Consider the following 27,445-nt stretch of genomic DNA (forward strand, 5'->3'; position numbering starts at 1 on the left):
CCTGTAATTGCCGATAATGCAATAAATAATTAGGAGAAATATTCTGCTGACACAGAAGCATTACTAGGATTTGGGGACATCTGTGTATGGCGGCATCTCTCGGTGACAGCAATGGCGTCCAACCGTATGTGAATAGAAAGTAGGCAAAAGAGAAGCACATCTGACGACAAAAAGTTAGCCATCAAAGACGACCTCTGGTTATATGTGGCAGAGCCCCACTGGAGCATTCTGGTAAAATTGCAGTATCACACTGCAAAGCCTCTGGCTTCCCAGGACACTTGCACAACGCCCATCGAAAACGAATGGGCCCCACTGTAAATATTAAACACTCTTGGAAGCTACGTGGTATGTAGCGTGACATGGCAATCTCACTAGAATGTTACAGTGGGTTTCTGCTGCATATACTCGGAGTCAGTTTTGGTAACTAGCCTTTTCTGTCAGATATATTTTTTTCGCCTACTTCCCATTCAGTTACGCCAGGTAACCGCTGTTGCCCACGAGCGATGATGCTACATGCACATATCCTCAAATCCTGTCCGTTCATGTGCATAAACGTATCATTATAAAGGCATTCTGCAACTAAAGATGCTTATCTGGATGTCTTGTTATTTGATAGGAACAAAAACGCTGTGTGTGTGTGAGAGAGAGAGATAGAAAGAGAGAAAGAAAGAAAGAGAAAGAGAGAGAGAGAGAGAGAGAGAGAGAGAGAGAGAGAGAGAGAGAGAGAGAGAGAGAGAGAGAGAGAGAGAGAGAGAGAGAGAGAGAGAGAGAGAGAGAGAGCCAGGCCCCAGTATGCACAAGTCAGCTGGCCGTAAAGCGATCACTTATGCCCGACAGCAGCCGTAAATCTTGTTTTGCAACCAAACTTCATAGTTCGACCATTGCGCAGAAGACGACGCTCACTATTTAGCAAGTTGTCATTTGTAAACTACAACTATAGCATGCGCCTAACTATATTAGCAATAAACGCCGAATTTCAAGTGAGAAAAAAAAGTCGCACCTTTCGGAGCGCTTTTCTGTCTCACATTAATAGTCGTTTTCTTACTTGTTTGCGCTTCGTTTCTTAAATTTCCCGCGCATCTTACGTTCGTTGCGATGCTGCTGTGTCACGCTGATATCGCGTAAGCCACTAGCGACATGTCCACCGGGTGCGTGAGGTGAAAATAGGAAAGCCGCGCAACACAGGTGGTGATTATTACTACTTAATGGCAGCCTGATTCCTTGGCCGGATGCGACATTGGATTTATTGAGACGTTCGTGGCCAATCTGCAAAGCTTAGGAAAGACCTTGCTCGGGTCTCCCGGCCAATTTTCGGCCGGACAGGGGTCAACATGCGCAGTTGTCCGTCGGGCCAGGGTTTCGCTGGAGCCCAACGTTGGTGTGGTGGTAGTCCTCGACATGAAAGATTACCCAATGGCCCACGCCAGCTTGCTTTAAACGTTTGTGTATATAAGTTTATTGGTTGCACGGCGCTTGTTTAGAGGCGCGTGGATCGGACTCTCAAGTTTCAGAACGTAGAAGGAAGTGATAGCTAGCGAAGAAAAAATGTTGACGGTATCGATACGTGATTTATCAGATACATATATAGTATGGTATATTTTTTATTTATTATTTATTCATACTGTCAGCCCAAAGGCCAAGACAGGAGTTGGGGTTACATATCTGGCACGTACAAAATCATATGTGGAAACAAGTTTCACACTGTACGCTCAACACGCACACTATATGAAGATAACAAAAACGAAAACGCAAAACTATATCATAATACATCCCGCATAGGTCATGGATAAAAGATACAAGTTCAAATATATCTCGTACACGTCACCAAAAAGAGAAAAAAAGGTTTGAAGTGATATAGAACATATTGAACATATTGATATAGTACATTGAACATATTCAACCGACAAGGAACAATCAATTTGGTTAGAAATCTTCTGACAAAGCCTTTTCGAACCTTTGTAAATCGCAATGTTCGACTATGTATTGAGGTAATTGATTCCAGTCATCGATGCTCCGAACCAAAAACGAACACTTGAAAATTTCTTTCTGTAGCTAAGTGGTGTGATATGTTTCGAGTGTTTTGTTCTGGATGTGGTAAAAGGCTGTAGTGCGATGTGTTCCTTTAGGTGAACTTTCTAGTCTCCATTGAGTATCTGAAAAAAGAATATCAGTCGATTATGTTGCATTTTTTGTTTCACCGTCATTAAACCGGCTCTGTCTCTAAGCTCACTAATAGACTGAGTTCTGGAATAGGAGTTGAAGATGAACCGTAAGGCTTTGTTTTGTATACGCTCACATTTTAGTGCATTTGTTTGGTGTATGGTTCCCATAGATGACTTGCGTAGGTCAGTACTGGAAGAATAGTCATTTTATACGCCATTATATATATATATATATATATATATATATATATATATATATATATATATATATATATATATATATATATATATATTTTAGCTTCCAGGGTGGCATCGTGAAGTTTTCGTGATAACGACCAAAGTTTACGCATGGTTTTATTGCAAACACTGTCAACATGCATGAACCAGTATAGTGATTGTAAGGATTGGAGAAAAATGATGACAACGACGGAAATTCGGGGCAAGGCGCGTGTGATTTCGAGTCAACTGTGTGCGTGAGGTCAGCCAATCAGCTGATGACCAGTGGTGGCCCATAGAGGTGGCGTACCACGATTGGGCCACGTGTGACCATTACGTGGCGGTAAGCTTTGTGGCTGGGGACGAGCCGAAGCAGCGCAGACAGCGGGCCGAAGCGTCGGACGCAGGCGATCCAGGTTCCGGCCGGGGAACGCGGCTGTCCACGCTACTGCCGTCCAACTACCAGCTGGGGTTACGTTGCCGGCACGAGTACTGCATCTCGGGGCGCGGCCTGGCCTGCTGTTCTTTTCCTTGCCGAGGGCATCGCGGATCTCGGCGAGGCGTCTTCGTGGTCAGCCGTTCGGCACAGCGATGGACGTGGCCTGGCTAATGGTCACGGTTGCGCCGAGCATCGCGTCTCGGCGCACGCTCTTCGCTGGACGGGCTGGCCATTCCCCGCGTGGAGCGTCGCGTCTCCGATGCGGGTTGACTGCTCCGTAGTCGTACCCACGCCACCACTCCCCCAAGCGTCATCGTCCCCATAGCGTCACACATCGAGACGCACCCCGCTTCCGATCGCCTGTCGCCGCTTCCTGCCCTGCACCTCGGCGTTCGTCGGGCCCCCTATCTCATCGTGAGGTTTTGGAACTTTCCGCCTTGAACTCGCGTTCTGTAGTTTTCTTATTCGATCAGACAGTTTTGTTACTTATTGGGCTTCACGGTTTTTCTGGTTCTGTGTTCTATGTTTTTCTTTCGTGCTCTGTCATAAACGTCGCGTGTGTTGTTACCGCGTCGTCTCAGTCCATTTCTCCTCGCACGACACGCAAAACAAGCGTGACGAACTTTGGCACCGATAAAGAATAATATTTTCATTACAATAAATGGTTCGTGGGCGAGGCCTACCGGGTGTGGTCCTCGTGAGCCGTGGCCTGATCCTGGACCTCAGGAGTTGCGACCCTGACTGCTGGGTTAGCCGCGACGTCCGACTCAACGGCGCTGCACACGGTAGCGCATCCGTGTGCCGTCAGCCGTTCCAGCCGTGCCACCTTTGCCCTCGCGCACGTCGACGACCGCATCATGTCGGGACGACGGGGACCCAAACTGTGAGACGGCGGTTTCTTCTTACGCGTACGAACCGAGAACTATACGCGCTGGACACTGAGTTAGCGTAGCCACGAACTCTGCGCATATTAATGGCGGTCTGACTCTTGTGCATGTTGTGTGATGCTTGGCGTATAGGGTTGAATATATATAGTTTTATTTTCTCCAGCCACTTCCTTCTCTAGGGTACAATATGAAGCTTCTTTTGTTCGCTTAAATTGCTCATGTTAATCCTTTCTCGTCCGCTATAAACAAACATAGTGACGAACGTCCGTAACCACCACAGTGATACAGACGATATTTACAGTTTAAGAAAGAGATAAGCATCACTCAGAACGTGCAAAGAATAAGATGCCAACTTGCGCATCTCGAATCACCTGCCGCTTTTTCTGGCTACATTTTACTGCGACGTGCCTTCATTCACGTTTCCTTCACTCATTCATTTAAACTTAATTCAAGTTTGTTCCAACAGAATTCTTGCGTCTGAAGTACTGTCGCCTCACTTGCAGCGCTGAACTACAACTTTCTCCTTTTTATATTTCGCAGATGAATTGGATGGCTACTTCAAGCAACTGCACGCGCTCATAGAGGATTCGTACTCCAGCAACGGGAACATGTCTGTTATCATGGTATGCCATAGTATGGGATGCCCAAACCTACGCTACTTCTTTAGCCGTCAACCTCAGCCCTGGAAAGACAAATATGTTCGGGCGATGGTGACCCTCGGAGGAGCAGGGGGCGGTGCTGTGAAGGCGCTCAAGGCCTATGCCTCTGGTGAGTCTCGAAATGCTTGTTTCTCTACTTTCGTAGCTGCTGTACGGTCATATATTAAGGCCAACAGAAGTAAATGGTATATGTATACAGCGAAGCTCGAGTAGGGACACTATAGGTAGGGAACAATTCACGACGTCGACTATTTATTCCAAAGAAATTGTAGTTTCATATTTAGCTTTATGTTCCTCGGAGGCAAGCTTCTGTAATGTCTAGGCTGCGTTCAAAATACGCGATAATTGCCGTGTGGGCATAATGAGCATTTTTTCCGATACCGTTGCGATCTTCAGTGACTAAGCAGCTTTCTTACAATGTAGCTCTTTGCATGGCATGAAAACGCTAAATACGGGATTTTATTATTCATTATAAAATTGGAAGCTATGTTTTCGAATACATTCAGCAATTTTGAGAACTGTCCAACCTCACTTGTCGAGGTCATCACTTACATTTAAACTCACGGAAAATTGAAGCCACGTGTTTTGTAGCCATGATAAATGAACGGCAGACGAAGAGGCGCGCACTTCGCTGTTAATTCTGCCGTGGTCTGTATTGAGAGATGTGTAAAACCTAATTTTGGTATTTCTGTACAGTTTTTTGTATGCAAAGTCTCTATTTTGACCCGTTACGTTAACCCTGCATAGCGAAGGGAGCATATGCGGAGACTTTTTGTATTTAGGGAGGGGGCGGGCGTCACTTTCTCTTTCTCTCTTCAAATATATATATATATATATATATATATATATATATATATATATATATATATATATATATATATATATATATATATATATATATATATATATATATATATATATATAATATTTGAAGAGAGAAAGAGAAAGAAAGAAAGACGGGCACCCCCCCTCTCTGCCTAAGAAATGACGGTTACTTTTTAGCGTTGTTTCTGCGCGTATAAGGAATATACAAACTCGAATTCAGCTAGTGCAGTGAAAGCTGTGTTATCAGTTGCGAGCATGTGGTATCACTGGCGACTGCTTTGTCCCGTCCAAAGAACACTTCATTAGAGTAGCGAATCACTCTATAACAGAAACCGCTGCTCACCCACACACACACACACACACACACACAACGCATGAAGTTTTGACCATGCCGCTTTCTCACGTAAAGGATTAAGCACTCAGAGACGTCAGGTTCAACGGTGTTATTGACACGCAGGTGAGAATCTGGGCGTGGTGGTGATCAACCCACTGTCGGTGCGACCCGAGCAGCGGTCCACACCCAGCTTGGCCTACATGATGCCCAACCATCTTTACTGGAACGAATCTGAGGTTTTGGTGAAGACGCTGAACCGGAGTTACGGCTTGGCAGACTACGAAGCCTTCTTCAAGGACATCGGCTTCACGGATGGTTACGAAATGTATAAGGACACGAGGTCGTTCATGCTCGACACCACGGCGCCAGGCGTCGAGATCCATTGTCTGCACGGCCGAAACGTCAGCACCATTGAGAGGTATGACACGCTGAAATGAGCTGCAGGGAGATGTCTAGGCTAAGTGAAACTTTTGATAATACTAAAAGAGGGAAATGATTGAATGGAACAATTGAAGAATCAGATATTCCGAATTATTGTCAGTAATAAACATAGGTGGAAAATAAACGGGAGAGATAAATATAAAGCTCCGAAAATAGGACTTAAACGGAATAGAACCGTATCAAGATTTCGCGAATGAAGCCTTCATAAATATTATTGCGAATTAAGTCTATACCAGAACATACAAAGTTACCTAGAATATATTTATTAGAATAGTTCTGAAGAATAGGTTTGCCAGTTAACAAATTGCCTGAAAGCTCGAAAAGCCTGCTGCATAAGAAGTCATAACACATAGCAGACTGCAAGCTAGAAATGTCTAATGTCCAATTGAATTACTTAAAGGAAGCGAAAGTACGTACTCGGTGAATTATTAATTTTAGGGGTGCAACAGCTGCGCCAATGGTGCTGATTTTATACAATTCTGCATTTTCGCATCAAGCAACCACGAAATTTGCACAAATTGCGCCACGCTGCGCCAACATTCCCGACTAGCCTCAAATATTGTTTTTCAGTTGCGCCAGTTTCGGTGAGAAATAGAGGCCTACTTGACCGTCTGCAGTTCGTGTCATCAGTCGGTCCAAGCGCGCAGACCCTAACCCTAAACCAAGCTGTCGGGACACTATAAAAACCTGATAAACCATATAGTAACAACGCCGCGCGCCCATAGGTCCGCTAATTGCAGCGGACACTTATCGGTGGGACGACGCAATTTGAAGACAAAAATGCGTTGCCGCACCTACCAATGCTTTCCCGAAAGTATTAATTTCCTAGTCGGCGAAGGCAGCTATGGCATGTTTTGAAGGGAAGCTGGAAGCGCTTGTCGGGTTTTCCGCGCGTGAACAAACTCGACATGCTGCAAGCGCAGGCTTTTCTGGCGACCATGTTGGTCGCCGCAGCAACGGTCATAAAACATATTTCGGTCTTGAGGTTGCGTCGTCCCGGCGATAGATATATGGTGCCATCGCTGTGCCTACTGGCGTGCGTCGTTGTTGCTTTATGTGCTTGAATGCGCCCTCAAGTGAGCCGAGAAGTGATACCTATAAACTTAACCCCACCGCGAAATGACGAAAAAAAAAAGGGGGGGGGGGCTGTACTAGTTAGAAAAACAATGTTTGGCCCTGATTTAATCCGCGCAGAATGTAGCTTAAGCCACCTTTGCCGAAAGATTCCTGCGGAAAAGCGTATTATGATTTCAAGGGGGTTAGTACAAGGCGTGGTTTAACGTATTTTGTTCAATTACTCGTGCTTGTATAAGCCGCGTAACTGTGAGAACTAGTATTATCGCTGACATCTAAAAAATTCTTGGCAAATATTTGGATGTGTGTATGACTTTTCTGCAGCTTAAATAACAAGCATAACTGTGCACCAAGTGCTGCTGACTCACAGCTTGCGGGATTGAATCCCGGCTTTGGCGACCACATTATCGTTGGATAGAAAAGTGCTTGAGGCCCGTATGCTCCGATTTAGGTGCATGTCAAAGAACCACAGGTGGTTGAAGTTTCCGGAGCCCTCTACCACGACATTTATCATAATCACATGGTGGTTTGGCACGTTAAACCCCAAAAATTATTAGTACTAAATCTGCGGATCAGTTTTTTTTCGCCTCCCCCCCCCATCCCTTCAATCCTCAGTTTTACGAATATCCTGAATTTCAAGGTTGCTAGCATGGCAGATCCACACTTAAATTCCGTAGAGCCTGTCAAAAGATTTGACAGGCGCGCCATATGCTAATGTTCACTTTGTCTTTGTTCAGTGGGGTGGTTGAAAATATTACTTTTATTGAAATAGCGGCACTCATGTTTACTCTGAATGATTTAGGGGATGTTGAACGGTTCTACATACATATTTGTAATGCAAGTCTTCTTTTTGATGCTGCTCCAAACTCGGTCTTTCGTGATAAACAGTGGATGTTTTTTTCCCGTAACCTGCACCAAAACAGGGTTTTATTACTCCAAAAGTAACACACTTTGGTGCCACAAAAATTTCGCCAAAATATATTTTGGCTCCTGCGCCACTCTACTTCATTCTGCCAATATCCATTCAGGTAAAAGTAGATGTATGAGTGGGAAAGTAATCATTTACAGAATAGTACGATTCCTCCCAAACTGCCACAGCTCACCAAGGGTTTTCTTATGTGTGTCAGATAGCCAGGAAATACAGCGATAACATTTAAGCGAACCGGACTCGGGATCAAAAGCTCTGACTACAAATAAATCTGGTCTCTCTAGCAGGCTCGAAGGGTTACGTAGTCTCTCTCCCTGCCGGTTTTGCGTACTCTGGGTCACCGCAAATATGGCTGTGAGGCAGCTCGCAACTTGCCCTAGCGGTACGCTATATCAGTCCAACTGAATATGAAGCTAAGGAATGAGCGCGACAAATATTGTCTTATTGAACTTGTAAATTAATGATTCTTATTACTTCGGCAATCATTATGACTCAAGGCCTAGTATTTTGATAAGCTTCAAATTCAGGAGAGAGAGAGAGAGAGAGAAACCTGGTGAAGCTTGCACTAAGCCGCACAAGGCTCGACATAGTGAACTGGATGATTGTGAGGAATAATCTGACTTCTTCTAGGTTGTTTCGATGCAGGCTTCAGCTATGGGTGATGCAGGTGGTTACAAGGTTGTTTCTAGGCCGTTGCTAGGTGGTAGCTAGGTGATGTTACGTTCTTTTTGCGTCAATTATCTGCACAGAGAGGTCCGAGTTAAACCAGACAGTCACAGACACGACACAGATGTCCGAACTCCAGAGACTCGCGCTGGAATGAAGTGTTCTCAACTCTTAGAGCTGAGGGCAGGCCGTCGTAAGGCTCCAATCTCTTCGGGGGCGCCATTCTCTTCTAACTGCATTTTGAGTGAACCGGTGGGGAGTAGTGGGATACAAACAGTTTCAGTGACACACGTGATAGGCCACACAAATTGCGGTTGCCTTGAGCAGCTTCGTTGTTAAAGCATCTAATGAAAATCACTGTGTATACTTTATAATGTAAGTGGTTGGAGTGAAAACATGTAATGAATGGAATTTGAAGATTACTGTTTTCTGCCAACTCTCGCGTAGTTTTTTAGTCAGTCTGAATAGAACTGACTTCTGAAAAATGGTGACTACTTGGGCTGATTGGTATTGTATTCTTAAAGAAATATACTTTCTTAGTGCGCAGGGAACAGTTTGCGAAGAATTCAGATAAGACAGAGAGTACTGAGATTCTAAAAAATGACTTCGTGTTCTAAATACAGTTGTTTGTTGCGTTGATAACTTACACAGCCTCTTTTATTTGCAGCATACGAGCGTTCACGGCGACAATACATTTTCTCAAAACTTCAGCGTTATTTAGAACCACTGAGCTCATGTAAAAAATCTCAGCTGATCCAAAGATAGATCTTACGACTGGCGATACAACCGCAGAGTTTCTTTGAAGTACGTGGTCTAGGTAATGTCACACATATCACGGTAAGAATTAGACGCGGTTCATATATAATAAGACATATGAGCCTAGGGTTGCCGATGATGACACTGTAATTCACGCATGCGCAGGATCGAGTACCACAAGCCTGGTTTTCCGGACATTCAGCCCGAGGTTGTGTTCGGCGACGGTGACGGCACAGTGAACATTCGCAGCCTGCGGGGCTGTTTGCGCTTCCAGAGTGGCCAGAAACAAGCCGTCTACGAGAAGACTCTCGACAACGTTGAACACATGAGCATACTCTACGACAAAACTGTCATCGACTACATCAAGACGCTCGCTGTGGGACACTGACGCAATCGAGTGGGGCCCCAACTCGAAGCATGGCAACGGAGCTTTGCGAGCCAGTGTTCGGTTGTACGGTCATGGTGTCACTGCGTCATTTCAATTTCTAAACTCATTTTGGAAGCGAGAGGGAGCGCAGTCATGTCCAGTGGTGTCTGTCACAAGATTTCATTTCATCTTGTCCGAGCTACGCGGTATACGCTTTGACAACCGCCTCGCGGAAGACTCGTTTTGTGATCGACTGTTCATGGCTATATTCACGTGTGGCCCCTCTTCTCCCTCGTTCTTTTTTTGACCTTTTATTTTTTTTTGCTTTCCTTGTGCTTTGCCAAGTCCCATGAAGGACATCACTTTCGGTCACACCGTGGACAATGTGGAGTGGCTTGTGCTCTGGTCAGCTTATACGTACACGCGTGGGGCATGGCACCGGTGCCATTCGCGTGGACTTGTGGAAAACATTTCGATGCTTCTTGGACGTGAAGACGCGCAACGGCCATGACGTGTGTGGTGGGTTGTTCGTGCTGTAGCAGCTCGATGAATAACGGGGGGTGTCGCATCAGTTATTTATGTCATCCTTTGTCGAAATGTGTGAATTTCACCTAACCGCATATGAACAGGGGAAACCGTTCTGCACGTATGTTGTGTTTCTGATCACCACCTGACGTGGCTTCGTCTTACCACGCACGGGCCTGGCCCTTCTTGCGCTCATAAAACCTGTGAAACGAGCATGCCGTCTCGCTTCAAAAGCACATCAACGTATTATTCAACGTAAATGGACGAGTGTTAAAAACGTTCTGAAAGAACTAATATAAAGTGTGACAATTTCGGAGTCCTTATATATTTACACGAATGTCATGTACTTCTACAAAAAGCTCCCAAGTCGGTCGCTTAACGCCATGTGATTTACAGCGTATACTGCGAAGAGAAAATCAGCACTTGCCTTTATTACAAACTGTAATATTTTACTCAGAAATGTAGTGATGTGCGAACCTTTTCTCAATCGAAAATGTACGTGTTAAAAACAAAAACCGCACACTTGAGTATCATGCATTGCTGCCAATGAATTTGTGTCGCGTTTTTGCGCAGCTGCAGTGCTCACGTGAAAAGCGTTTATATATTTGCCTGAGACGACTAGTCGTGCAGTACGCGTAGGTGAATGTATGTGATGCTTCAAATGTGAGGTCTTGAAGGCTGCCTTTCCGGATCTCAACTTATTCTAGGATACTGCGTTTACAGCATTCTGTATGTCTACACAAGAAGAAAAGCCATCTGTAAGTGAATCACCTGAAGTATTGTAAGACATTTGTAAAAATGTAGGCTAACACATTCTTTGCGAATACAACAACTTATTTGAAACTATTTCTTCTTCGCAGAAAAAGACCTGCATCTATATATCCTGTCTAAAGCCGCAGTTGCACAAAATACCATTTGCTTTAATTGTGAGCCGTATGTTTGTTGTAACATATTAAAATTATTTAACCTCCACAGGAACAAAAACGAACACGAGAAGTCTTCGTGAATATGTCCATGGTACTTCTCCTTATTATTTGCCAACAGGAATCCTGCATCTTAAGACAGTCTTCACAATACGGTCGCATCAACATCGCTGTGGGTCGCCACGAAGGCCCATATATATATGACGCTCTACTGCCGTCCCACGGAAGACGCGTGTTTGATCCCCGCCGTGGTGATCGTATTTCGATGAAAGCGACATGTTATACGGACTAGTGTACTTGGAGACTTCAGTGCGCATTAAAGAACCCAGTGGAGACTTCAGTGCGCATTAAAGAATCATCCGGAGCCCTCCACTGCGGCGTCTCCATAGCCCGAGTCGCCTAGGTATGCTAAATCGGTTTAAACCCCTTTAAAAGGCCAACCGACCACAGCGCAGGCAGCATGCCAGTACAGTCCGCTTAGTTTTTTTTGTCAAATACGAAGTATACAGGATGTTCCGAGAAATATGTGTCCGAAAATATTTGCAGACAGCCTTCATAATAGAATTATTTTGTTGTGGAAAATATCTTAAACGGTCCCTATGCAGCCTCTACAAATATATAAAAAAGCGCGTTATGCTTCCCTGTGTTTTTCTGTGTTTTCATCCTCGTTCTAGCGTTCTTCTACGTCTGGAACGGCCCTTGGCGCATCCCGTGACCAAAGAAACTGTTTGGCTCTCAATTTCGCGAAGTTGAAATTTTCCTGATGTGTTGAAGGCTCCATGTTGGCTTTACATGTTGTCTTGGAGAGACACTTGATTCTACCTATATGAAGTATTTCGAATAAGTAAAAAGCATTCTGATACACTTGTATTGTACTGCCTGTACAATCGCATTCACGTGGTTCATATATATTCGCGTTCTGTAAGCTTGTATGCTAATACGCACAGTTCGTGGAAGATGCGATTGCAGGACTGAAGCATGGAAACGATTATTTCTTCAACAGAAAGGAAATGTGTAGGCTAAAACACGCTTATTTTCAATTGTCATCAGCGTCATCTTCGTAAAAATTAGGTATAGTGGGTAGCTTGCTGTGTTGGGTTGTGATGGCAGCGTTATCATCATCTAATACCTTGCATATGCTAAAGCGCTTATTTGTCATCGCCATTACGTAGGGGGTGTCAGACAACGAAAAATGCACATTGGACAAGCCTAGGCTTTAAGTTGCTTTGCCTTTAAATATTCTTGCACCATCTCTGAGTCCCCAACTATAGTGTACGACGTGCCTCGTAATCAAATAGGGGTTTAGACATGCAAACCCCAAAAAAAGGTTAACTATTGCACTGTTTCTTCATCGAATCGGCACAAAAATGCATCTAAACGGGCAACCCATTCCACGGCTTACGGGGTCCCAGTAAACGGGGTTCTTCATGCCTTCCGCAATATTTGCAACACTGACGAACGTCGTCAGCACTACCAAGGTAAGACTGTCATTAGCTATGCTGAAGCAAAACTGCGATTCGGCCTAGTTGGAACATATCCATCTTGAAATTTTTGCGCAAGCTTTCAAGATGGCGATGCTGAAGTTAGCTGCAGTTGCGCATACAGTGGGCTGCAACCTCTTCGTTCATGTGGTGAACACGCTGCTTGATGAATATTGCAATAAGCGGGATGGAAGTTGCACTGCAGCGTATTTACAGGGTGCAAGGGGACCTCTTCAGGTATCTCTTTTAATGTCAGTTTGTGAAATTTTATGCAGGATTTTGATATAATTTACGATGGTACTGTTCAAAATAAAGAAGAAAAAGGCGCGTGGTGCACATGCAACGCCCACGGGCACTGGCACGCTCACTTCCTTGCACTGCTAGTGACACGCAGATATTTAGGGATAGGTCTGATCGACGTAACTTGAAGAGATTTCGTCTAGTTTGGTGGCCTGTGACCGTTGCAACAGTCGCGCAAGGTGGGATTGCATCTCCGACTCGGCCCCATACCAGCGATTTCACCATTCGTCGCATACACCGTGGACGCGGTCAAGTTCCACGGCCAGTGTCGATGCACCTGCGGCGATGGCCACGTTCAGATAACGATTTACAAGACGAAGACATGAGGTGGCCGCCAGCGCAAATGTACAGCGTACCTGGCCCGCTGTTTTTCTGGCATGTGCATGTCGGCAAGCTAGCTCTTCTTGAACTACTACAGTTGGAGCATTCCGAGCCATGTTTGAGTGACGGGCAGCTCGGTCAATGTCTGCTTCCACCTCGCGGAGCTCTCCACATGCAACGAATTCCCGTGGGTCATGAACTTCGGTCTTCGCGAAGTCAGTCCAGGATGATTGGCTTTGGCTTGTCTGCAAGGTCCAGTGTTTCATGTGCTGTCGAGAATTCAGCACAGGCTCTCGTCTCGGCTCTTCCACCGACTGAAGTTCATGGGACAATGGTGCATCAAGTTCGCGGAGCTGTGCAAGTCCGGCGTCTGGCAATCCCACTTTCTGATTCGGCGTGTGATCACTGGCTGAGCTGCAACCCATGTCATATGAAGCTTCGCAACGACCGGATGAACCGCAACCCAACCAGGGAGCTGATCGGTATGCTCTATTCCTCGGTGGCTACTCGTCGAGCTGCAGATCGTGAGCGTACTCTCCTGGAACATCGGTTTGTCCAGGCATTGCGAGTTGCTCCACCAGTGCGAAGCAGTGATCGCGAATGCAAGTATGCCACATGCCTGGTTGACTGGTGTTTCAGTTTATGCCCATATGTCAACCAGCTGTTCTCGAACTTGAGCACGCGACATGATTGGTCGACAGGTGTCCCAGCGTATGCCCAGCTGTTCTCGAACATGAGCATGCGACGTGATTGGTCGACAGGTGTCCCAGCTTATGCCCATCCATCAATCGGCTGTTATTAAACCTGCTGTTTCGTTCGGAGCGTTCTGAATCGTGACCAGGTCAAGCGCAACAAGTTGTACACGTGAAGCGCTGGGAACGGTGGCTTTGTCTTCTGCAGTGTTCGCCTACAGAACGAGTTTTTTGAGGCTCATCAACTCGAAGCCGAAAGAAGTTAAATTCATAAAGACTGGTACTTACGTGTCTGAGCAGACGCACAAATATGTTTACCGTCGTATCTTGAACTGCGATTCATCACTAAATAAACTAAATGTTACGCTTATTCGTTTGAATCTCTGGCTTACAATTTATGATGTCTATCATTGACCTTGATTTGAAATATAATCAGATAGGCTTAAAAAGTGTGCCCGACGCCTCACTGACATAGTGGTCAAACAAAAACAGCTGAACTGCGTGTTCCACGTTTGTTTATTTCTCACAGTCCGGAGTTGCATGGTGACAAAGTGTGCAATAAATCTAGCTCAAGTTTCGAGTTAACGTTTAATGACAAATCAAACATTTTGACCGTTGTATTAGCAGACCATACGAGCTCTCTAAAGAACCACCTGTTTTATAATACATACAAGATAATGACTGAAGCAGCCCCTAGATGCATGCTACTGCATACGTGAGAATTATATAAACTTGTTAGTTCGCAAGAAAGGAAGAACTAAGGGAGAAGGCAGAAAGGTTGACCAGGAGGACATCCAGTTGGCTACCCTACAAAAGCCGCAAGTAAAGACCTGTGCTCACAAAATATTTTACTCAATACGCGAGCAGGTATATAAAGGCATAGTACCATAAAACGAATACGTAATTGGCGAGGAAAACACTTCATACTCGGAGATTAAAAATAAATTCTACCCCCGTCGTTAAAATATCAAAGAAAAAATCAGCTGTTCTGGCTATAGCGTCTGGTGACTTACAGTAATTTCATTTTAGTTTTTGCGTTTAGAAGTAAAGTTGATATGTGGGGTTTAACGTCCCAAAACCACCACTTGATTATGAGAGACGCCGTAGTGGAGGGCTCCGGAAATTTCGACCACCTGGGGTTCTTTAACGTGCACACAAATCTGAGCACACGGGCATACAACATTTCCGCCTCCATCTGAAATGCAGCCGCCGCAGCCGGGATTTTAGAAGTAAAGTGAAAGGCTGATCATGCCAAGAGCTTCCATACCACTACACGACCAGGTATGAATGCTTATTTCACATCTGACGCTGCTTCGAATAAAGAGACAATTGATAAACGTGCATGTGTCCTAATGATAACATGGAGACCAAAATGACACCCTTTGTTGTAAGTTGCAGTGAAAGCTGTTCTGAAATTACATGGGTCGCGTCCGCCGTAGTTGTCCGCGGCCGCCGGTAGTGTCCGTAGCCACTATCTATCAAAAGAGAAAAAAAAAACAAGTTAGCTCTAAATGCAGTGGGATTTGAACCCGGGTCCCATGAATGTTAGCCCAGTATTTTACCAAAGAGCCCTGCCGGTGCTTGAAACTGTTTCAAACTGGCCTTAGGCAGGCTTGGTGTCGAGAAACGAATCGCGTTAATACGAGTAATAGTTTTAGAACAGCAATGGAACAATCAGGTGCCACTTAATGCGAATTGCGTAACGAGTGGGTTGTCGAATACTCTAACGCATTACAAAAGCTTCAGTCTTAATAACTCATTCTCGTCACGTATACAGCATAGAAAAATGGACGAAATTCTTTGCGTAGCATAGCAGGTAGTGCGTAGTGGGCACCACGCTTTTCCTAAGAATGACGAAGGGTGGCAGTGTGATTTCCTCCCGGATACACAAAAAATATAATTAATGGCGTAGTGGCTACCCTGCAAGTGTGCTTGCAAGAGTTACCATAAGTGGTTAAAAAATGCTCTGAAAGACCGCTCTTTCAGCTTTCTTCCACTGTGACTGCGCTACGCGTTCCATGCAGCCCTGGCGGTTTTCGATATTACTTTTATCTAAGCTTCTTGTAATAGCAAGAAGGCTATTACAAGAACCTATTTCGGGACACCTTAGCACGGTTCAAGCGTGCATATGGTAGGAGTCACGTACAGTTTACATAGCAACGCTGCGTGTGGACGTTGGAAAAGTCCTGAAGTACTGGGTGGAGCCTGTAGAGTCGTTAGTGCTGTGGTATGATCTTGCGTAGTATCACCGGCATACCACAGGATAGCCTTAATCCGTAAGTAAATTGGAGATGTTGTTTGTTTATACTACGAAGAGTTACAGAATCAAAGTGGAACTCTGGAACGCTAGTGTGACGTTATTTATTACTAGAGTTGTAACCATTGACGTAGAATTCTATAGATTAATTAGATAACTACTAGAATGTTCGAGAGGTACTAACTGTTAGGAAGTACACCTGAGGTAGCCATTTTTGTTGAAACATGATGCTGACAGTTTTCTCTGTAAAAGCAATATGTGGTTACTGTTGCTGAATAGCAATCAAACTTGCCACTGACGTAAAGCCGCTTTTCGTGGATCTGTGTGTTGAAGCGTGTAGGAATAATGGACCGGCGCGCCATGAATTTCTGGGCGTTTCTCACACTGTTCACTTGTCGGTCGAACTTGACCTGTAATTGCCGATAATGCATTGAATAATTAGGGAAAATATTCTGCTCGCACGAAAGCATTACTAGGATTTGGGGACATCTGTGTATGGCGGCATCTTTCGGTGGCAGCAATGGCGTCCAACCGTAAGTGAATGGAAAGTAGGCAAAAGAAAAGCACATCTGACGAAAAAAAGTTAGCCATCAAAGACGAGCTCTGGTTATATGTGGCAGAGCCCCACTGGAGCGTTCTGATAAAATTGCAGTATCACACTGCAAAGCCTCTGACTTTCCAGGACACTTGAACAACGCCCATCGAAAACGAATGGGCCCCATTGTAAATAATAAACACTCTTGGAAGCTACGTGGTTTGTAGCGTGACACTGCAATCTCACTGGAATGTTCCAGTAGGTTTCCGCTGCATATACTCGGAGTCAGTTTTGGTAACTAGCCTTTTCTGCAGATTTTTTTTTCGCCTACTTCCCATTCAGTTACGCCAGGTAACCGCTGTTGCCGATGAGAGATGGTGCTACGTGCACATATGCTCAAATACTGTCCGTTCAGATGCATAAACGTATTATTATAAAGGCATTCTGCAACCAAAGATGCTTATCTGGATGTCTTGTTATTTGATAGGAACAAAAACGCTGTATGTGTGTGTGTGTGAGAGAGAGAGAGAGAGACAGAGACAGACAGACAGAGAGAGTGAGAGAGAGAGAGAGAGAAAGAGAGAGAGAGAAGCGGCAGGTGAAGAGCCACGCATCTCCAGGCCCCAGTATGCACAAGTCAGCTGGCCGTAAAGCGATCACTTATGCCCGACAGCAGCCGTAAATCTTGTTTTGCAACCAAACTTTATAGTTCTACCATTGCGCAGAAGACGACGCTCACTATTTAGCAAGTTGTCATTTGTAAACTACAACTATAGCACGCGCCTAACTATAATAGCAATAAACGCCGATTTTCAAGTGACAAAAAAAAAGTCGCACCTTTCGGAGCGCTTTTCTGTCTCACAATAATAGTAGTTTTCTTACTTGTTTGCGCTTCCTTTCTTGAAATTCCCGCACATCTTACGTCCGTTGCGATGCTGCCGTGTCACGCTGATATCGCGTAAGCCAGTAGTGACATGTCCACCGGGCGCGTGAGGTCAAAAGAGGAAAGCCGCGCAACACAGGTGGTGATTATTACTAGTTAAAGGCAGCCTAATTCCTTGGCCGGATGAGACATTGGATTTATTGAGGCGTTCGTGGCCAATCTGCAAAGCTTAGGCAAGGCTTTGCTCGGGTCTCCCGGCCAATTTTTCGCCGGACCGGGGTCAACAAGCGCAGTTGTCCGTCGGGCCAGGTTTTTGCTGGAGCCCAACGTTGGTGTGGTGGTAGTCCTCGACATGAAAGATTACTCAAGAGCCCACGGCAGCTTGCTTTAAACGTGTGTGTATATACGTTCATTGGTTTCACGGCGCTTGTTTAGAGGCGCGGGATGCGGGCTCTCAAGTTTCAGAACGTAGAAGGAAGTGATAGCTAGCGAAGAAAAAATGTTGACGGTATTGATACGTGATTTAGCAGATACATATATAGTATGGTATATTTTTTATTTATTATTTATTCATACTGTCAGCCCAAAGGCCAAGACAGGAGTTGGGGTTACGTATCTGGCACGTACAAAATCATATGTGGAAACAAGTTTCACACTGTATGCTCAAGATGCACACTATACGGAGATAACCAAAACAAAAATGCAACACTACATCAGAATACATCCCGCATAGGTCACGGATAAAAGATACAAGTTCAAATATATCTCGTACACGTCACCAAAAAGAGAAAAAAAGGTTTGAAGTGATATAGAACATATTGAACATATTGATATAGTACATTGAACATATTCAACCGACAAGGAACAATCAATTTGGTTAGAAATCTTCTGACAAAGCCTTTTCGAACCTTTGTAAATCACAATGTTCGACTATGTATTGAGGTAATTGATTCCAGTCATCGATGCTCCGAACCAAAAACGAATACTTGAAAATTTCTTTCTGTAGCTAAGTGGTGTGATATGTTTCGAGTGTTTTGTTCTGGATGTGGTAAATGGCTGTAGTGCGATGTGTTCCTTTAGGTGAACTTTCTAGTCTCCATTGAGTATCTGAAAAAAGAATATCAGTCGATTATGTTGCATTTTTCGTTTCACCGTCATTAAACCGGCTCTGTCTCTAAGCTCACTAATAGACTGAGTTCTGGAATAGGAGTTCAAGATGAACCGTAAGGCTCTGTTTTGTATACGCTCACATTTTAGTGCATTTTTTTTGGTGTATGGTTCCCATAGATGACTTGCGTAGGTCAGTACTGGAAGAATAGTCATTTTATACGCCATTGTTTTAGCTTCCGGGGTGGCTTCGTGAAGTTTTCGTCGTAACGACCAAAGTTTACGCATGGCTTTATTGAAACACTGTCAACATGCATGAACCAGTATAGTGATTACGAGGATTTGAGAAAAACGACGACAACGACGGAAGTGCGGGGCAAGGCACGTGTGATTTCGAGCCAACTGTGCGCGTGAGGTCAGCCAATCAGCTGATGACCTCTGGTGGCCCATAGAGGTGACCTACCACGATTAGGCCACGTGTGACCATTACGTGGCGGTTAGCTTTGTGGCTGGGGACGAGCCGAAGCAGTGGCAGACAGCGGGCCGAAGCGTCGGACGTAGGCGATCCAGGTTCCGGCCACGGAACGCGGCTGTCCACGCCACTGCCGTCCAAGTACCAGCTGGGGTGACGTTGCCGGCACGAGTACTGCATCTCGGGGCGCGGCCTGGCCTGCTGTTCTTTTCCTTGCCGAGGGCATCGCGGATCTCGGCGAGGCGTCTTCATGGTCAGCCGTTCGGCATAGCGATGAACGTGACATGGCTAGTGGTCACGGTTGCGCCGAGCATCGCGTCTCGGCGCACGCTCTTCGCTGGACGGGCTGGCCATTCCCCGCATGGGGCATCGCGTCTCCGATGCGGGTTGACGGCTCCGTAGTCGTACCCACGCCACCACTCCACAGAGCGTCATCGTCACCATAGCGTCACACATCGAGACGCACCCCGCTTCCGATCGCCTGTCGCCGCCTCCTGCCCTGCACCTCGGCGTTCTTTGGGCCCCCTATCTCATCGTGAGGTTATGGAACTTTCACCCTTGAACTCGCGTTCTGTAGTTTTCTTATTCGATCAGGCAGTTTTGTTACTTAATGGGCTTCACGGCTTTTCTGGTTCTGTGTTTTATGTTTTTCTTTCGTGCTCTGTCATAAACGTCGCGTGTGTTGTTACCGCGTCGTCTCAAAGTCCATTTCTCCTCGCACGACACGCAAAACAAGCGTGACGAACCTTGGCACCGATAAAGAATAATATTTTCATTACAATAAATGGTTCGTGGGCGAGGCCTACTGGGTGTGGTCCTCGTGAGCCGTGGCCTGATCCTGGACCTCAGGAGTTGTGACCCTGACTGGTGGGTTAGCCGCGACGTCCGACTCAACGGCGCTGCACACAATAGCGCATCCGTGTGCCGTCAGCCGTTCCAGCCGTGCCACCTTTGCTCTCGCGCACGTCGACGACCGCATCATGTCGGGACGACGGGGACCCAAACTGTGAGACAGCGATTTCTGCTTGCGAACCGAGAACTATACGCGCTGGACACTGAGTTAGCGTAGCCGCGAACTCTGCGCAGATTAATGGCGGTATGACTCTCGTACATGTTGCGTGATGCTTGGCGTATAGGGTTGGATATATATAGTGTTATTTTCTCCTGCCACTTCCTTCTCTAGTGTACAATATTAAGCTTCTTTTGTTCGCTTAAATTGCTCATGTTAATCCTTTCTCGTCCGCTATAAACAAACATAGTGACGAACGTCCGTAACCATCACAGTGATACAGACGATATTTACAGTTTAAGAAAGAGATAAGCATCACTCAGAACGTGCAAAGAATAAGATGTGAACTTGCGCATCTCAAACCACCTGCCGCTTTTTCTGACTACATTTTACTGCGACGTGCCTTCATTCACGTTTCCTTCACTCATTCATTTAAATTTAATTCAAGTTTGTTCCAACAGGATGCTTGCGTCTGAAGTACTGTCGCCTCACTTGCAGCGCTGAACTACAACTTTCTCCTTTTTATATTTCGCAGATGAATTGGATGGCTACTTCAAGCAACTGCACGCGCTCATAGAGGATTCGTACTCCAGCAACGGGAACATGTCTGTTATCATGGTATGCCATAGTATGGGATGCCCAAACCTACGCTACTTCTTTAGCCGTCAACCTCAGCCCTGGAAAGACAAATATGTTCGGGCGATGGTGACCCTCGGAGGAGCAGGGGGCGGTGCTGTGAAGGCGCTCAAGGCCTATGCCTCTGGTGAGTCTCGAAATGCTTGTTTCTCTACTTTCGTAGCTGCTGTACGGTCATATATTAAGGCCAACAGAAGTAAATGGTATATGTATACAGCGAAGCTCGAGTAGGGACACTATAGGTAGGGAACAATTCACGACGTCGACTATTTATTCCAAAGAAATTGTAGTTTCATATTTAGCTTTATGTTCCTCGGAGGCAAGCTTCTGTAATGTCTAGGCTGCGTTCAAAATACGCGATAATTGCCGTGTGGGCATAATGAGCATTTTTTCCGATACCGTTGCGATCTTCAGTGACTAAGCAGCTTTCTTACAATGTAGCTCTTTGCATGACATGAAAACGCCAAATTCGGGATTTTATTATTCATTATAAAATTGGAAGCCATATTTTCGAATACATTCAGCAATTTTGAGAACTGCCCAACCTCACTTGTCGAGGTCATTACTTACATTTAATATCACGGACAATTGAAGCCACGTGTTTTGTAGCCATGATAAATGAACGGCAGACGAAGAGGCGCGCTCTTCACTGTTCATTCTGCCCTCGTCTGCATTGAGATATGTGTAAAACCCAATTTTTGTATTTCTGTACAATTTTTTGTATGCAAAGCTTCTATTGTGACCCGCTATGTTAGCCCTCCACAGCGAAGGGAGCATAGGCGCAGAGCTTTTGTATTTAGGGAAGGAATGGGCGTCACTTTCTCTCTCTCTCCATATATATATATATATATATATATATATATATATATATATATATATATATATATATATATATATATATAATATTTGGAGAGGGAGAGAGAGAAAGAAAGACAGACACCCCCCCTCTCCGCATATGAAATGACGGTTACTTTTGAGCGTTGTTGTTTCAGCGCGTATAAGGAATATACAAACTTGAATTCGGCTAGTGAAGACAAAGCTGTGTTATCAATCGCGAGCATGTGGTATCAGTGGCGACTGCTTTGTCCCGTCCAAAGAACACTTTATTAGAGTATCGAATCACTCTATACCAGAAATCGCTGCTCACCCACACACACACACAAAAAAAAAAACGCATAAAGTTTTTACCATGCCGCTTTCTCACGTAAAGGATTAAGCACTCAGAGACGTCAGGTTCAACGGTGTTATTGACACGCAGGTGAGAATCTGGGCGTGGTGGCGATCAACCCACTGTCGGTGCGACCCGAGCAACGGTCCACACCCAGCTTGGCCTACATGATGCCCAACCATCTTTACTGGAACGAATCTGAGGTTTTAGTGAAGACGTTGAACCGGAGTTATGGCTTGGCAGACTACGAAGCCTTCTTCAAGGACATCGGCTTCACGGATGGTTACGAAATGTATAAGGACACAAGGTCGTTCATGCTCGACACCACGGCGCCAGGCGTCGAGATCCATTGTCTGCACGGCCGAAACGTCAGCACCATTGAGAGGTATAACTCGCTTAAATGAGCTGTGGGGAGATGTTTAGGTTAATTTAAACTGTTGATAATACTAAAGCACGGAAATGATTGAAGGATCAGATATTCCTAATCATCGTCACCAATAAACATAGGTGGAAAATTAACGGGAGAGCTAACTATAAAGCTCCCAAATTAGGACATAAATAAAATAGAACATTGTCAAAGTTTCGTGAATGAAGCCTTCATAAATATTATTGCAAATTAAGTCTATACTATAACATACGAAGTTGCCTAGAATATATTTATTAGAATAGTTCTGAAGAATAGGTTTGCCAGTTAACAAATTGCCTGAAAGCTCGAAAAGCCTGCTGCATAAGAAGTCATAACGCATAGCAGACTGCAAGCTAGAAATGTCTAATGTTCAATTGAATTACTTAAAGGAAGCGAAAGGACGTACTCGGTGAATTAGTTAATTTTAGGGGTGCAACAGCTGCGCCAATGGTGCCGATTTTATACAATTCTGCATTTTCGCGTCAAGAAACCATAAAATTCAGAAATTGCACCGCGATGCGCCAAAATGCCTGACGAGGCTCAAATATTTTTTTTTCAGTTGCGCCAATTTCGGTGAGAAATACAGGTCACCTTGACCGTCTGCAGTTCGTGTCATCAGTCGGTCCAAGCGCGCAGACCCCTAACCCTAAACCAAGCTGTCGGGACACTATAAAAACCTGATAAACCATATAGTAACAACGCCGCGCGCCCGTTGGTCCGCTAATTGCAGCGGACACCTATCGGGGGGACGACGCAATTTGAAGACGAAAATGCGTTCGCGTAGCTACCAATGCTATCTAGAAAGTATTAATATTCTAGTCGGCAAACGCAGCTATGGCATGTTAGGAAGGGAAGCTGGAAGCGCATGTCGGATTTTCCGCGCGTGAACAAACTCGACATGCTGCAAGCGGAGGCTTTTCTGGCGACCATGCTGGTCGCCGCAGCAACGGCCATAAAAGATTTTTTTGGTCTTGAGGTTGCGTCGTCCCGGCGATAGATATACGGTGCCATCGCTGTGCCTACTGGCGTGCGTCGTTGTTGCTTTATGTGCTTGAATGCGCCCTCAAGCGAGCCGAGAAGTGATACCTATATACGTAACCCCACCGTTGACATGACGAAAAAAAAAAGGGGCGGGGGGCTGTACTAGTTTGAAAAATTATTGGCCCTGATTTAATCCGCGCAGAATGTAGCTTAAGCCGCCTTTGCCGAAAGATTCCTGCGGAAAAGCGTATTATGATTTCAAAGGGGTTAGCAGAAGGCACGGTTTAACATATTTTGTTCAATTACTCGTGCTTGTATAAGCCGCGTAACTGTAAGAACTATATGATCGCTTACATCTAAAAAAAATTATTGGCAAATATTTGGATGTGTGTATGACTTTTATGCAGCCTAAATAACAAGCATAACTGTTCACCAGGTGCTGCTGACCCACAGGTTGTGGAATTGAATCCCGGCTTCGGTGGCCACACTATCGTTGGAAAGAAAAGTGCTTGAGGCCCATGTGCTTAGATTTAGGTGAATGTTAAAGAACCACAGGTGGTCGAAATTCCCGGAGCCCTCTGCTATGACATTTCTCATATTCACATGGTGGTTTGGGACGTTAAACCCCAACAATTATTATTAATTAAACTGTGCACCACTTTTTTTTTCGTCCCCCCCCTTCATTCCTCAGTTTTACGAATCTCCTGAATTTCAAGGTTACTAGCATGGCAGATCCACATTTAAATTCCGTAGAGTCTGTCAAAAAATTTGACAGGCGCGCCGTATGCTCATGTTTAGATTGTCTTTGTTTGTTCAGTGGGGTGGTTGAAAATACTAGTTTTATTGAAATAGCGGTACTCAAGTTTACTCAGCTTGATTTAGGGGATGTTGAACGGTTCGTACATACATATTTTAATGCAAATCTTCTTTTTTTATACTGCTCCAAACTCGGTCTTTCGTGATAAACAGTGGATGTTTTTCTCACGTAACCTGCACCAAATTAGGATTTTATTGCTCCAAAAGTAACACTTTGGTGCTACAAAAATTTCTCCAAATTTTATTTTGGCTCTTGCGCCACTGTACTTTGTTCTGCCAATATCTTTTCAGGTAAAAGTAGTTGTATGAGCGGGAAAGTAAGCATATACAGAATAGTACGATTCCTCCCAAACTGCCACAGCTCAATAAAGGTTTTCTTATGTGTGTCAGATAGCCAGGACATACCGCGATAACATTTAAGCGAACCGGACTCGGGATCAGAAGCTCTGACTACAAATAAATCTGGTCTCTCTAGCAGGCTCGAAAGGTTACGTAGTCTCTCTCCCTGCCGGTCTTACGTACTCTCCGTCGCCGTCAATCAGGCTGTGAGGCAGCTCGCAACTTGCCCTAGCCGTACGCTATATAAATCCAACTGAATATGAAGCTAAGGAATGAGCGCGACAAGTTAAGATCGTCTTATGGAATTTGTAAATTAATGATTCCTATTACATTAGTATAGTAATCATTATGACTCAAGGCTTAATGTTTCGTTAAGATTCAAATTCAGGGGAGAAAGAAAACCTGGTGAAGCTTGCACTAAGCCGCGCAAGGCTTGACATAGCGAAACTGGACGAGTGTGAGGACTAATTTGGTTTCTTCTGGGTTGTTTCCAGGCCTCAGCTATGAGTGATGCAGGTTGTTTAAAGGTTGATTCTCGGCCGTTGCTAGGCTGTAGCTAGGTGATGTTACGTTCTTTTTGCGTTTATTCTCTGCGCAGAGAGGTCTGAGTTAAACCAGACAGTCACAGATGTCCAAACTCCTGAGACTCGCGCTGAAACCAAGCGTTAGCACCTCTTAGATCTAAGTGCAGGCCGTCATAAGCCTTCCATCTTTCCGGGGTCGCCATTCTCTCCTAACTTCATTTTTAGTGAACCGGTGGGGAGAAGTGAAATGCAAACAGTTTCAGTGGCACACACCTGATAGGCCGCACAAATTGCGGTTGCCTTGAGCAGTTTTGCTGTTAAGGCATCTAATGAGTCACTGTGTACTGTATAATGTAAGTGGTTGGAGTGAAGACATGTAATGAAAGGAATTTGAAGATTACGTTTTTCTTTCAACTCTCGCGTAGTTTTTTAGCCAGTTTAAGTCCTCGAATAGAACTCACTTCTGAAAAAGAGTCACTACTCGGGCTGATTGGTATTGTAATTTTGAAAGAAAAATACTTTCTTAGTGCGCAAGGAACATTTCGGGAAGAAGACACCCATGACTGAGAGGACTGAAATTTTTCGAAAAAACTGACTTCACATTCTTAAATGCAGATGTTTGTTGCGTTGATAACTTACACAGCCTCTTTATTTGCAGCATACGACCGTTCACGGCCATAATACATTTTCTCAAAACTTCCGTTATTTAAAACCACTGAGCTCATGTCAAAAAAGCTCAGCTGACCCCAAGATAGATCTTATACGACTGGTGATACAACCGCATAGTTTCTTTGAAGTATGTGGTCTCGGTGATGTCGCTCATATCACGGTAAGAGATAGACGCGGTTCATATATAATAAGAAATATGAGCCTAGGGTTGCCGATGATGTCACTCTAATTCACGCATGCGCAGGATCGAGTACCACAAGCCTGGTTTTCCGGACATTCAGCCCGAGGTGGTGTTCGGCGACGGTGACGGCACCGTGAACATTCGCAGCCTGCGGGGCTGTTTGCGCTTTCAGAGTGGCCAGAGACAAGCCGTCTACGAGAAGACTCTCGACAACGTGGAACACATGAGCATACTCTACGACAAAATTGTCATCGACTACATCAAGACGCTCGCTGTGGGATACTGACGCAATCGAATGGGGCCCCCAACTCGAAGCATGGAAACGAAGATTTGCGAGACAGTGTTCGGTTCTACGGTCACGGTGTCTTTGCGTCGTTTCAATCTCTAAACCCAGTTTAGAAGCGAGAGGGAACGCAGTTATGTCCACTGGCGTGTGCCGCAAGATTTCATTTCACTTTGTCCGAGCTACGCGGCATACGCTTTGACCACCTTCTCGCGGAAGACTCGTTTTGCGATCGACTGTTCACGGCTAGACTCACGCGTGGCATTCTTCTCCCTCGTTATCTTTTTGACCTTTTATTTTATTTTTTTGCTTCCCTCGTGCTCTACCATCTCTTATGAAGGACATCACTTCTGGTCATACCGTGGACACTGTGGAGCGGCTTGCGCTCTGGTCAGCTTACGTACACGCGTGGGGCGTGGCACTGGTGGCATTCGCGTGGACTTGTGGAAAACATTTCGATGCTTCTTGGACGTGAGCACGTGCAACGGCCACGACTTGTGCGGTGGGTTGTTTGTGCTGGAGCAGCTCGATGAGTAACTGGGGGTGTCGCATCAGTTATTTATGTCATCCTTTATCGAAATGTGTGAATTTCACCAAACTGCATATGAACACGGGAAACCGTTCTGCACGAATGTTGTGTTTCTGATCATCGCCTGACGTGGCTTCGTCTTACCATGCACGGGCCTGGCCCTTGTTGCGCTCATAAAGCCTGTGAGACGAGCGTGCCGTCTCGCTTCAAAAGCACATCAATGTATTATTCAACGTAAATGGGCGAGTGGTAAAAACCTTCTAAAAAACTAATATAAAGTGTGACAATTTCGGAGTCCTGATATATTTACACGAATATCATGTACTTCTACAAAAAGCCCCCAAGTCGGTCGCTTAACGCCATGTGATTTACAGCGTATACTGCGACGAGAAAATCAGTACATGCCTTTATTGCAAACTGTAATATTTTACTCAGAAATATAGTGATGTGCGAACCTTTTTCAATCGAAAATTTACGTGTTGGAAACAAAAACCGCACACTTGAGTATCATGCATTGCTGCCAATGAATTTGTGTCGCGTTTTTGCGCAGCTGCAGTGCTCACGTGAAAAGCGTTCATGTATTTGCCTGAGACGACTAGTCGTGCAGTACGCGTAGGTGAATGTGATGCTTCAAATGCGAGGTTTTGAAGGCTG

The 27,445-nt window shown here is 45.1% G+C and overlaps 2 protein-coding genes across 3 annotated transcripts; both read left to right on the forward strand.

Annotated features, from left to right (window-relative positions):
* Positions 1-2,558: 2,558 nt before the first annotated feature.
* Positions 2,559-11,836, forward strand: LOC142775978 (lysosomal phospholipase A and acyltransferase-like). Of its 2 annotated transcripts, XM_075878650.1 has the most exons (4): positions 2,559-3,231; positions 4,245-4,472; positions 5,646-5,940; positions 9,553-11,836. In XM_075878650.1, the coding sequence occupies exons 2-4, from the start codon at positions 4,313-4,315 to the stop codon at positions 9,773-9,775; spliced, it is 678 nt and encodes a 225-aa protein (XP_075734765.1). In that variant the 5' UTR covers positions 2,559-3,231; positions 4,245-4,312; the 3' UTR covers positions 9,776-11,836. The 2 variants fall into 2 exon arrangements, with proteins under 2 accessions (XP_075734765.1, XP_075734764.1); XM_075878649.1 differs by having other exon boundaries at positions 2,559-4,472.
* Positions 11,837-20,758: 8,922 nt separating this feature from the next.
* On the forward strand, positions 20,759-26,894 carry LOC142777090 (lysosomal phospholipase A and acyltransferase-like). The gene is made up of 3 exons (XM_075881387.1): positions 20,759-21,022; positions 22,154-22,448; positions 26,043-26,894. The coding sequence occupies exons 1-3, from the start codon at positions 20,863-20,865 to the stop codon at positions 26,263-26,265; spliced, it is 678 nt and encodes a 225-aa protein (XP_075737502.1). The 5' UTR covers positions 20,759-20,862; the 3' UTR covers positions 26,266-26,894.
* Positions 26,895-27,445: the final 551 nt, after the last annotated feature.

The sequence above is a fragment of the Rhipicephalus microplus genome, chromosome X (genome assembly GCF_043290135.1).
Source record: "Rhipicephalus microplus isolate Deutch F79 chromosome X, USDA_Rmic, whole genome shotgun sequence".
In the NCBI taxonomy this organism is placed as follows: Eukaryota; Metazoa; Arthropoda; class Arachnida; order Ixodida; family Ixodidae; genus Rhipicephalus; species Rhipicephalus microplus.

What these genes read in the sequence shown, in the direction of transcription:
- LOC142775978 (XM_075878649.1), top strand. Translation starts at nt 4,313, where the DNA reads ATGTCTGTTATCATGGTATGCCATAGTATGGGATGCCCAAACCTACGC. An exon ending in GCTCAAGGCCTATGCCTCTG is followed by an intron (nt 4,473 to 5,645) that starts GTGAGTCTCGAA and finishes ATTGACACGCAG; the next exon opens with GTGAGAATCTGGGCGTGGTG. An exon ending in AACGTCAGCACCATTGAGAG is followed by an intron (nt 5,941 to 9,552) that starts GTATGACACGCT and finishes ACGCATGCGCAG; the next exon opens with GATCGAGTACCACAAGCCTG.
- LOC142777090 (XM_075881387.1), top strand. Translation starts at nt 20,863, where the DNA reads ATGTCTGTTATCATGGTATGCCATAGTATGGGATGCCCAAACCTACGC. An exon ending in GCTCAAGGCCTATGCCTCTG is followed by an intron (nt 21,023 to 22,153) that starts GTGAGTCTCGAA and finishes ATTGACACGCAG; the next exon opens with GTGAGAATCTGGGCGTGGTG. An exon ending in AACGTCAGCACCATTGAGAG is followed by an intron (nt 22,449 to 26,042) that starts GTATAACTCGCT and finishes ACGCATGCGCAG; the next exon opens with GATCGAGTACCACAAGCCTG.